Consider the following 12,794-nt stretch of genomic DNA (forward strand, 5'->3'; position numbering starts at 1 on the left):
TGGAGGGATCAAAGTCTCTCATCTGAAACTGTTTGCAAATTCCATATTTAGTCAGATATTTGAAAATAGAACTCTGCGGTTGAGAAGGTCAGTGTGCTACATGCAGGACAGCCAGCGTGTGCCGCTGTTGATGGTTTAAATCTTCTGGGTCACCAGACGTCTGGCTGAACAAACTCTGGATTAGCCTGTTAAAGCTATAAACCTGAAGAATTCTTTCATAGACAGCTTTGTAACTTGCTTTTATTTATGCAGTTATAGATAATATTTGGGGGGAAAGTTTACACTGTTTTTGGAAGCTGAAGCCCTTTGTGACAGAGTCTGGATTTGAAATATTTTAATTGCAAATCTAGTTATTCTGGTAGCTGCAGACTAATCCTCAGAGGACTTTTGCTCATGCTCCAAAGAAACAATATAAACTGATAATTATTGTCCAGAGACTATGCAAGTCCTAAGACTTCAGCCCTGGATGGCTGAACGCCAGATGGATTTTCAGGTTTCAAGTTATATTAATAGCTTGGATATTTTCTCTTTAACAGCAATATGATTTGTTTTCTTGGTTCTCTGCTGGGGAAATTGTGAACAACAACCATTCCAATTATAGAACTGGAAGAGAGATTGGAGATCATATTGTCACACAGGCCTTGCTCAATGCGGGCTGTACCAGGCTACGCCAGCCCTGTTCCACTTTCTATCAGCTCTCACTATTAGGAATAATGTCCTAACAGCCCAAATCTGTCCTTTTTGTATGTGACAGGCCTTCATATATTTGAAGGCAAGCTATCATGTGAGGTCTTCCCTTAATTTTCTCTTCTTTATGATAAACATAAGCAACTCTTTCAACTGTTCCTTGTACAAATTGATTTCCAGACTTGTTTCCTACTGTTCACTCTCCTCTGTGCACGCTCTAGTACAGGGGACAATGAGACATGCATGATTCAAAGGGAGGTAGAATTCTCTCAGGGACATCTGGAGATGAGTGGAACTGTTCAGAGGGGTTAGGACTGCATAGGGGAGGAACAGAGGGCAGCATGGGGATGGATAGGGGGTGCAGCATTGTGTAGAGGTGGTGAGACAGTGTAGAATGATCAGGGCTGTATATAGGAAGGGGGACTGTGTATAGGATGGAATGGATAGAGGGGGTGGGGTGTCATGGCAAATGAGGTTGTACTGGCAGCAGAGGGTCTCATTGGACTGGATTTTGGAGGTATGCTTTTTATGTGTGGTTCCATTGTTATTTTTATTTTTATTTTCCCTATTCAAACACACTACAGTTTTTCAATGGCTTCCTTGAAATGGGGCATTCAGAAGTGGACATGGTACCCCAGATGTGGCCTGACCACCAAAGAATATGGTCCAAATGTTATTTCTCATGATCAGAGACATTAATCCACATTAACCCAAATATGTGTTTCAGTACTTTACTTTGGCTCTTACAAGTGAACAGTATTAATAATAAACATTGGATAATGGACATTCAAATAATATGTTTTTGATACTTCTGCCATAAATTTATACACGTTTTAGGAGTAGGGCAGGTTCCACTAGTCTGGGCTTCTCTGTGCTGCTTCATAGCTATGCTGGTGCAACATGGGCAGAGTTGAGCAAGCAAATAGTATCTACAGAACTCTGTACAGTATATGTATACACTGACTTTTGGTAAGGTTCTCCATATAAAGTTATCCAAGGCTTTCACCAGTATGCCCAAGTTAATTATGCAAATTTTACTCAGATCTTTTAAAAACAACAACAGCAAGCAATTATTTAAACTCCATAGCAGTGTGAGTGATGGGGTGCAACCACACTTCTGACACTGGAATTGCTGCTGCTTACCAAGATGAGGCTGGAATGGGCCAGGGCACCAGTGATGTTCCCTCACACCATCTTCAACCACATAAGTCAAAGTGATGCTGGTGTTGAGAGGGCGGCTCTGTGGCTCTATCCCATCACATGTGTTGCTTCAGATGCAAGTATATTGACATTTCCTGTTTGTTTTCCTGTGTGGTATATTTGACTGGAAATGCAAACCAGCCAGCAACAGAAATGGACCTGATGGGGCATGGCAGTGGTAATAAATAGCATTTCCTGCAAGGATATTAAAGAAGAAGAAGAGTTTGGATTTGATATCCCTCTTTATCACTACCCTAAGGAGTCTCAAAGCAGCTAACATTCTCCTTTCCCTTCCTCCCCCACAACAAACACTCTGTGAGGTGAGTGGGGCTGAGAGACTTCAAAGAAGTGTGACTAACCCAAGGTCACCCAGCAGCTGCATGTGGAGGAGCGGAGACGCGAACCCGGTTCACCAGATTACGAGTCTACCACTCTTAACCACTACACCACACTGGCTTCAACCAGTGATTCAACCACACCACTCTGTGATTCAACTGCACTTTTTAATGTTCTGATTATGAGAAAAAATCAGCTGAGGGAAGTTTTGACATTCATTGAAGCAGGAGTGATAATAGAAACTTCTATTAGAGCCCAAAGGGAAAGTGTTAATCATAGAAACATAGATACTCATTCTGGGTCAAGCCATTGGTCCATGTAGCTCTGTAATTTCTGATACTTGGTTTCTTGCTCATACTGCTTTTCTGTTTGCAAAATTTATAAAGTACGAATAATTTTATTCTTGTGGAAATCATTTGATATTGTTGGTCACAATACAGTGTGAATTAATGTTGTTATTCTTTCTAGACTGGAATAAGCGTATTGAGTACAGGCCTGGTTCTGGGAGTATACCGTTATTTCCTAGCATTCACCTGGAGACTTGTGATGGACCTGTTTCTTCTATTCAGACCACCATTGAATTGCAGACTAACTACATTGGAAAGGGCTGTGATCGTGAGACATACTCTGAAAAATCCCTGCAAAAATTATGCGGTAAACATTTAGCATTTTCATGAATTTACTTGACATTTCTATTTTGTATATTTTGATATTTACACAGGGGCTGCGTTCCAGGTCACTGAGCACACATTAGCCAACTCTGCCCTGTTATGTCTCCTTTTCCGGCCACTTCCGGGTCACTGCGATGTGTGGTTGTGTGACAATAGGACACACATAAATCAGTTGCTGCCTGTGTTACAAACCCCCTGATATGTATACTTATGGGCTCAAAAGTGCAAGCTTGGCATTATCTCTAAGGTGAAGCAGGCAAAGTCAGAATAACTCATGCTTTCTCTATCTCCACTTCTGTTTTAACATGCAGTAAGATCTTCACCTCCAAATGTCAATTGAGGCTAAGGGATTCCTCTGCAAATAGCCCAAGGAAAAGTAACAGGCTGCTAGCTGTTACGCTATGCAACCTCTATGCAAGCAGGAAATGCAGAATTGTGCCCCTTGTTTCTCTCTCCCACTTCATTACTTTAGCAGCTCATATATTTATATCAGTGAACTTGGTGAAGGGCAGTAATAAACCTCTGAACCCCTCTTTTTACAAAATCTGAAAAAATAAATAAGCTATTCTAGCCTGATGATCCTGCTTAATTTGCATTTTGCCAAATGTGCAAGCATTAATAAAAGTGAAAGCAACTTCTCACAGAGTAATATTTAGGACAAATCAACATTAAACACACACACACACACACAGAGAGAGAGAGAGAGAGAGAGAGAGAGAGAGAGAGAGAGAGAGAGAGAGAGAGAGTTTGGTGATGTGCACAGTATTGCTTATTGCAACTGAAGAAATAAAATTCTTTTTTGGGGGGAAATGTTTTTGCTGGGTACAACTCTAGGCAATTTTGCAATGTTTATTATAGATTATGCCATCTGTGTAAGCTGAGCTTGAAGCTTTCCAGTAGGTAACATCTGTGTATTAGGGAGCACAAGCTGGTATATTACGCACAGTTAGTGCTTATAAAATAAATGCTGTCTTTGTACATGCTTAAAAATGTATGTAGTCTTATTTGTTGATGCTGTTAATTGAAATGACATGTAAATGAGGGAATTAACTTCATTAAAAATTTACCCAACATTTAAATATAAACCTGGGGTGGAAAACCTTCCAGAAAATTCAGTAGAGCACATGTTTTGCAAGTAGACGCTCCTAGGTCCAATCTCTGGTGTCTCCAGGTCGGGCTGGGAAATATTCCTACCTGAAAAGCCACTGTCAGTCAACCCTGACATTACAAAGCTAAATTGTCTGACTTGGCATATAGCAGCTTCCTAATATTTCAGAACAGTGATACAGTTCTACAGCTCCTTCAATTAATCCTTTAGATATGAATTTTGGATGCTAACATCCCACACTTTGGACCCCGGCAGCAAAGCTGAGAAGGGGGTCTTGTCATCTGGGCAAACCAGGACCTCCATACACACTGCCTAAGCTTGTGCCCCGGAGAGGTCACTTTGGTGCTGCTAATGCAGTGGCTTGATTTCACCCGTGGAGGCGCACTCCATTGTCTCCCAAGACAGATGGATGCCAACAGCCAATCTGAATATCATTCTAAACCATAGTTAAGCTTCTTCTTCTTCTTCTTCTTCTTCTTCTACTTCTTCTTCTTCTTCTTCTTCTCTCCCTTTACCATAAGGTCCTTGTCAGGTCACAACAATTTAAAATTAAACATTCAAAACAAATTACAATCAGAATAATAGAATGGGTTCTAAACTATTGTTTAAATGTAAACATGGAGTATGCTAATGCACACTGCCAAAATTGCAGGTGCTTCACTCCCCTTCTGCTGCTGCCACACTGCTGGGGAACAAGTCATGGTCTGGCTTGGCATTATGTCCAAACCCCAAAATAAGTCGCAGGTGGTAAGCAAAGAACAAGCCTTGGTTTTAGCACTCATTGACTTTTTATGAGGGGGTGAGAATGCAAAATGATGAAGAAATGTGGCAGACTGAATTTAAGATTGGAGTATAGTGAGAAACTGATGAAAGTCAGTCTCTGAAGGTGCAAAGGGCATCAATTCCTGCCCAGGGATTAAGGAATTTGTAGTTTGAAAACCTATATTTTCCCATGTAACTGAAGCATCATTGCCTCCTGTAATCCCCTTCCCTGAAGCAAAGGTCTTTCATTTACATTTTTTGTTTGGGGAAGCCAGAAGGGGCTAGCAGGGAAGAATACGAATTCCATTTCAAGCTGGACCCAGTAGGGAAAGTTTGCATTTGAATTATTTAGTTAAAATCTGACACCATTAATATAAGGAACATTAACACCTGCACAGTATTCAGCTGGCACCTGGACTATTCTAAGATATATCTGTGAGTTCCACAGATGCTTACTTTTGAAATATATGAAAATAAACCATTAGTCAGATAATGTTGCACGGCGGCAAACAATTAACCCTGAGGAATACTGCTTTTCCATTATAAGCACAACTACACAAACCAATTGCTGTGCGTGCCACTGCAAGTCTTCAGATGTTGGAAATAATTATTCTGAAGAAATACTGGGTAACCAGTAAACACTTTGTGGTTTATTTGCTTTTTGAAAATTCATTCAATGAAGGTATAGTAAATGAGATGTGAAGAAAGTACTCTAAAGAATAGCAGCACGTCTGCCCAGGTCCATCACAGCACATATGACTGTAAACATCCTTTTCCACAACAGTAATCTTAGCCCTGGATATCTTTGCTTCAGGGCTCCATACATAGCACAGTGTGAATATGTTTGTATTCCATGAGCACCTTTGTTCACCTCCACACATCGGTACTTCCAGCTGAACTCTGTCTCAATTATTCCCAACCACACTAGTGGGTGATTGTTCATAAGATGTATTCACACTGTGTGGTGCTGTCCTCTCCCCACAGGGAGAGAACAGTTCTGAAGGGCTTCACGCATGGTCGCTATTCTCTAAACTGGCAGAAGAGTGATGGCCTGAATATTAAGAGGATGAACACCTTGGTAACATGAGCAGAAGTCCTCTTTACGCATTCGTCTCTAGTATATATGAACTTAACATATGAAGCTGCATTTTAAGGAGTCTAACTATTTATTGGTCCATCTAGCCCACTGTTATGTACCCTTGACAGACCATGGGTTTCCAGGATCTCTTCCGATCCTGCTGCTGCTGAGATCCTTTGAAGTGGCCATAACAGGGCTTGAGCCTTGAATTTTCTGCAAGCAAAGGAAGAATCACTGCTAATCTACAGCGGGGATGGGGAAAACCTGTGGCTCCCCAGATGTTGTTGGTCTCCAACTCCCATCAGCACCATCCAACATGGCAAATGGTCAGGAATTATGGGAGCAGTGGCCCAGCAACACCTGAAGGGCCATAGGTTCCCCATCTCTGCTCAATAGTCTAGTAGCATGGAAACATTTATGTTTATTTCATGTTTGGGTGTGTTTTTAGCACTTGAAAACAAAGGCAGCATTAGCAATAAATGAGAGGGATTAAGTGTGTCAGAGTGTCTCCTACAGTGAATTCAGCTGAACAGCTTTCTCATTAGTGTCTCATCAGACTGTTCATTATATATCATCTGCAGGGGCGTCATCAGGTGCCATTGACTTGTTACCAACTCCCAGTGCAACAACTAACTGGACAGCTGGTCTTCTGATAGACAGCAATGACATGATTTTTAAATTTGAAGGGAAACAAGGAGCCAAAATCCCTGATGGAATAGTACCAAAGAATCTAACAGATCAGTTTACCATCACCATGTGGATGAAACATGGCCCAAGTCCAGGATTAAGAGCCGAGAAAGAAACTATTCTGTGCAACTCAGATAAGACAGGTGAGTCAGCTTTATTTAAAACTGCATTTTATTCACTCTTCTCCATTGTTTTACATGCTGAATAGAAGTGCGTATTGAAAAATGTTTTATATTCAGTCATTAAAGTTGGCTTCAGGGTACTTCTGATATTGAAAAAATGGACTTTAGAATAAGGCAGGTAAAGTGAATACAACCAAGCTAAATAATAAAAACCGTGAAAGTTTTTAATCCTATTAATATATCTTTCTCTCTTTTTTTAGAAATGAATCGGCACCACTATGCACTATATGTGCACAATTGTCGCCTTGTGTTCCTGTTGCGAAAAGATTTTGACCAAGCTGATACCTTCCGTCCTGCAGAATTCCACTGGAAGCTCGACCAGGTACTTAGTTTATTTTTTATTACAGTAATTCCTAAATGTCATCCAGTCACTTTAGTGGATTGAGTGAAGAACCACTAATATGAGATACAAAAACTAAACTATTATTTGAGTACAGAAAATTTCTGTTGCACGTATAATCTTGCCACTGTTTTCCACGCCAAGTAGAGAGAGTTATTGCTAACATCAAAGCTAGATTACAGCAACATATTTTATGTGGGATTGGCCTTGAAGAACACCTGGAAACAACAACTAGTAACAATCCTTCATACAGCAAAGTGATAGATTTTCTGACTTCTGCTCTTGTTGCTGCCGATATTGATGGACACAAAGCAATGAAAAAGGAAGGAAAGGACCAGGCATATAGAATAGACATACAAAAAGGAACTGAATCAATATTGGGGCTAGCTGATAAGGGACAGGATCCAGATCCACAGCTTTCTTGCACCTTCCCCATCTCTCTCTCCTTATGGCCAATTGGTTAGAACATTGTTTGAAAGATAGAAAGCTGGACTTTTTGAGAAAGGCCTGTCTGTGTGTGTGACTGACTGACAGACACGCGCGCGCGCACACACACACACACACACACACACACAGGGGGGAGGGTTAGTTAAGTCCTAATAGGCCCTTCTGTCACATGGCTTATTTTCAGGGGATGTCTTATTTTAACCACGTCGCATTGGTACGCTACATAGCCATGCCTCTCCAGGCTGTTTTAATGGGAGGTGCCACGTCACTATGGCTTATTTTCAGGGTATGGCTTATTTCCGGGGAACGGCTTATATTTCGCAAATGCATAGAAATCCTGCTATGGCTTATTTTATGGCTATGTCTTATTTTAGGAGAAACACGGTATTTATCTACTTGTGCTTTGATGTGCCTTCAAACTGCTAGGTTGGCAGGAGCTGGGACCGAGCAACGGGAGCTCACCCCATCGCGGGTATTCAAACCGGCGACCGTCTGATTGGCAAGCCCTAGGCTCAGTGGTTTAGACCACAGCGCCACCCACATCCCAATAAACCAAGTAGCTTTATCCTAAAACAATATAGCAAAACAAATTACACACTGAAGCAAATTTTATGTGTGAGAGAACAACCCAAGGGCCCAGGCAGTTCTTCCATCATACATTTGCTCCCCCTGCCCATAAAGAAGAAGGTCTGCTATATCCTATGGTTCATGGGAAGGCATCCCAGGGTCCACAGAATTGCATTCTTAACAGCACTAAACTTTGCAGCTAGTACAGATTTTCCCCATTTTATACTTTTATTCCTAATTATTCTAGAAAATATGTGCATATGTATTAACACAGCGGTTTACTGGAAAATTTATACAAATAGGCCTGCTATGTTAGCACAAAGTGGGAATGAGGAGAGTGGCTTTATCAGATATGGAAGAGCTTTCATCTCTAAATTAAATTTTATTCAGTTTTTAAGCCAATGGGAATTTTAATTGTTTGGTGCTTTTGAAGCTCTGACAATTTAACTTGATGTCTTTCTCCCTGAGTTGATGTGCAGCTTATGACACAAACCACATTTATAAGATACACAAAAGATTAGAAAGCTCCTTGTTTGTACCCTATACAACAAGTAAGAAAGAAATTGGTAGATGAATCATGGTAATCCTGCAATAGAGAGAAAATCATTTCAGACCTAAATCAGACACACTAGCATCCAAAGACTTCACAGCACCTTATCTTTTAGATCCATAATAAGTTTTCTAACCTAGATTATGTACTGTTCTTTATTAGTCTTCAAATCCCCTTTCCATCCATTTCTGCAGAATTGTCTTGTTTACTGCAGCATTGCAGAAACACAAATGGTTATTATAGTGATGCTGACAATTTTTGTTGATGCTTATTGTTACATTTATATTTTAAAAGGATGTGGTGTCTTAAATTGTTGTAAATGGTAACTGGGATAGATGTATGCAAAAATGTAATAAGGCAAATAAGAGATAGACACATGATTTACACAAATATTAGTGACGCTGGGTGTTTTGCCATTTTAAAACAAAAAAAAGGCTGGATTTAAACAAGATTATGTCCTCTTCATTGATCTATGAAGCTAATTCGTCTAGGCATGTTTAAATTATAACATGACAGAAGACAGACATGCTGCAGTTATGGTTCATGATAATCAGTGCTTTCAGGTACTTTCACTGTCAATGTGATAAAAAGGTTTCATTATTTAAAGCTCTAATTAAACCATCCATATTTCCAGGAATGCAACAGTGAGCACAGTGGCATCTGCATATTGTTATTCTCTCAGCATAATCCTCGCAAGACTGTAGCATCTAGGTGCGCTGCTAAGTGGTCTCCTTTCTTTTGTTTTGCTTATCCTTAGACATCAAAGGAAGGTATCTATTTCGGCCCTGACACTTGTCAGCAGTGAGGGAGTTTGGGAATAATGGACCACAGGTGTATATTTCTCAAAGTTTATTGACCGATATTGTCCTCTTGTACGTATAGATTGTCTGGAAGAGATACTATTCTTAAATGAATAATACCGTAAGACAGTAAACAGAGGCTGCTTTTGTACTGAAATCAGTCACTGTTTGTTTTTAATCTTCACAAAGTGGAGCAGTGTTCTATTTAGATGAAGTCCTGCTTATGTGTGATACCTGAACAGAAGCTATTCACCCTGTAAAAAGGTAAGGGTAAAGGACCCCTGGATGGTTAAGTCCAGTCAAAGTTGACTATGGGGTTGCGGTGCTCATCTCACTTTCAGGCCGAGGAAGCCGGCATTTGTCTACAGACAGCTTTCCGGGTCATGTGGCCAGCATGACTAAATCGCTTCTGGCACAACGGAACAGCATGATGGAAACCAGAGTACACGGAAATGCCATTTACCTTCCTGCCACATCAGTACCTATTTATCTACTTGCACTGGCATGCTTTCGAACTGCTAGGTAGACAGGAGCTGGGACAGAGCAACAGGAGCTCACTCAGTTGTGCGGATTTGAAACGCCAAGCTTCTGATCGGCAAGTCCAAGAGGTTCAGTGGTTTAGACCACAGCGCCACACGTGTCCCTTATTCTCCCCTGTAGGAGGCATAGGATAACATGCACTGGCCCCGCCATCAGTGCCTTCATGGGCACATTGTCCCCAGCCTCTCCTGTACAGAAGTACAGCCTTTGAATGCGAGCAGAACACTTTGCATGATCGGGAGCCCTGATAAATCAAATTCCTCAACTGTGCAGAGGCTTCTAAGAAATACATATAAAAGTGCCCCCCCAACCTTCTCCAGTCAGCATGGGGATGCTGGCAACTGAGAGGGCAATGTTACCAAGAAGTTCAGTTCAGCTGGGATGCTGTACACGACCCAGGGCGTTGTATGTAAGTTGCTTTTTCTCTGAGCGAAGAAGAAGAAGAAGAAGAAGAAGAAGAAGAAGAAGAAGAAGAAGAAGAATGAGAGTATCATTGTGGTTGGTCACCAGAGAAAGTGCCTCTAATGAGACTCAGCATTGGTGTAAGAAGAAGAAGAAGTGTTTGGATTTGATATCCTGCTTTATCACTACCTGAAGGAGTCTCAAAGCAGTTAATGTTCTCCTTTCCCTTCCTCCCCCACAACAAACACTCTGTGAGGTGAGTGGGGCTGAGAGACTTCAAAGAAGTGTGACTAGCCCAAGGTCACCCAGCAGCTGCATGTGGAGGAGCGGGGACACGAACCCGGTTCCCCAGATTACGAGTCTACCGCTCTTAACCACTACATCACACTGCCACTCACAAGCAGGAGGTAACACCCTGGTGTTTCAACCTCTCTTTTTTTCATCCCTCCAAAAACGACTTAGGCCCCAAATATATAAACGGCCTTCCCTACAGATCCTCTTGGGTGTTGAGATCAGAACAGGAGGGGCCTCTTGGTAGTTCCACTGCCCTCAGATGTTTGGGGTGGTGTTGGCATAAGAGGGGACATTTTCTGTGGTAGCTCCCAGATTCTGGAATTCCCTCCCACGAAAGAGTATATTCCTCAGATTTCCAGCTGGAGGCCTGTGGCATTCTGGATGCATCTTCAGTCATTCTTCTGTAATGTTTGCTGAAGCTTTACTCCTCAGTGGACAAATGATAGTACTATAAAAGCCATATCCAGGTGAGCAAAGTTATTAAAGAATGTTCACTAGTTAAAATAAAATGTAGTTAAGATCTGATGTACTTAATACACATGAAAGAAACTTTTTATTTCCCTAGGAAAATATAAGGAGGGTTATTTTATTTACTGTAATTCCATATTTAAATGAATTAGTAGTGTTTTTTTTAATGTGCCAATGGAGAACTTAAAAAAAAATATATTAGTACAGGAGAAGCACCGTAATATAAGAACCCCCAAAGGTAGCTATGGGAGGCCACTGTTCAGCACTATGAAAGCTGTTCTGGGTGTCTCACTACATCCTGTAGTGCCTAACCCACCATTTCCCCAAGGTTATTTAATGTCTATATGTACACCTCCTTTTGACAATTTCTGTAGCCAGGCTGGTGCCAAATGTATAGCTCTGATTTCCTTTGGACCACATCAGTGAGGCCAAGAGTGGGTCTTGTCGTCTGAGCAGCCCAGGACCTTCTTACACAATGCCCAGGCTTCTGCCCTGGGAGGTCACTTCACTGCTGCTAGCACAGTGGTTTGACTTCACCCCCAGAGGAACACTCCATTGTTTCTTGAGACTGTCAGAAGCCGCCAACAACAACAACAACAACAACAACAACAACTCTGCCATTGTGTACGATGTAGGCCAGCCTGTTGTACCATATTCCACTTGTCTTTTATTTTTATTATTTATTGAATTTATATACCGCCCAAACCTGGAGGTCTCAGGGCGGTTCACCGAACAAAATCAAAATATAAAACAACAGAATATATAATGAGAATAAAAACATCAACCCAACAACCCCCCCATACAGTGGTACCTCTAGTTACAAACTCAATCCATTCTGGTGTGCCGTTTGCACCCTGAAAAGTCCATAACTAGAGCGCCGCTTCTGCTCACATGCGCAGCACAATAGAGCACTTCTGCACATGTGCGAAGCGGGCAGAATGCTTCTGCTCGCACACACGCGGCGAAACCCGGAAGTATACACTTCCGGGTTTGCTGCGTTCGCTAGCCGAAAAGACGCAACGTGAACCTAACGCAACACGAGATATGACTGTATTCCCATATTCAGGTGAGCCCATTTTTTTCTCAAAACCCCTGAGCAACAATACTAATCAGACCAATAAAACCTTTATGAAATGTCATTATGTTGCCTTTTAACCCAATACATTTGTACAAATTGGAATAATGGTAATAACCAAATATCCAGTCTTAATTTATTCTTTGTAATTTTATATCCTTTGTACACTTCATTTATTTAGGAAATTAACATGAAAATGACTTTTTTAAAAAGAAAAGAAAGGGTTTGAGATAAGTAATTAAGCTAATTTCACATTACAATGAAACCAAGCTGACAATTTTGCCGTTCTCTTAATTTAACTTAAATGATGGCAGAAATATCAAATTCAGGTTAGCAATGCTGGTATGTGATATCTGGGTTTTCAGTTGCTATATACATGATGCTTGAAGGGTTGGTGGAGTCTTATCCTATTTGATGCCATTGTAGCTTCACTTTGATAACTGACTGCCCTGGAGAATTGCCTTTTGGCTGATAAATTCTCAGCTGCAGTTTTTGGTATGACAGATGTAGCGTGAATGTAATTTCCCACCCTGAGTGCATTCTGTCTTCACACCCTTCAGATACTTTTAGTCATCCTTGAGAAGCATGCAGGAGGGGCCC

The 12,794-nt window shown here is 41.2% G+C and overlaps 1 protein-coding gene across 1 annotated transcript in view; it reads left to right on the forward strand.

Annotated features, from left to right (window-relative positions):
* Positions 1-12,794, forward strand: part of CLSTN2 (calsyntenin 2) — a 312,732-nt gene that overhangs the window by 243,218 nt on the left and 56,720 nt on the right. The window contains exons 6-8 of the mRNA XM_033150239.1: positions 2,692-2,877; positions 6,424-6,672; positions 6,912-7,033. Of these exons, the coding sequence (XP_033006130.1) occupies positions 2,692-2,877; positions 6,424-6,672; positions 6,912-7,033 (557 nt within the window). The remainder of the gene's footprint in view (positions 1-2,691; positions 2,878-6,423; positions 6,673-6,911; positions 7,034-12,794) is intronic.

This window comes from Lacerta agilis, chromosome 5 (genome assembly GCF_009819535.1).
Source record: "Lacerta agilis isolate rLacAgi1 chromosome 5, rLacAgi1.pri, whole genome shotgun sequence".
In the NCBI taxonomy this organism is placed as follows: Eukaryota; Metazoa; Chordata; class Lepidosauria; order Squamata; family Lacertidae; genus Lacerta; species Lacerta agilis.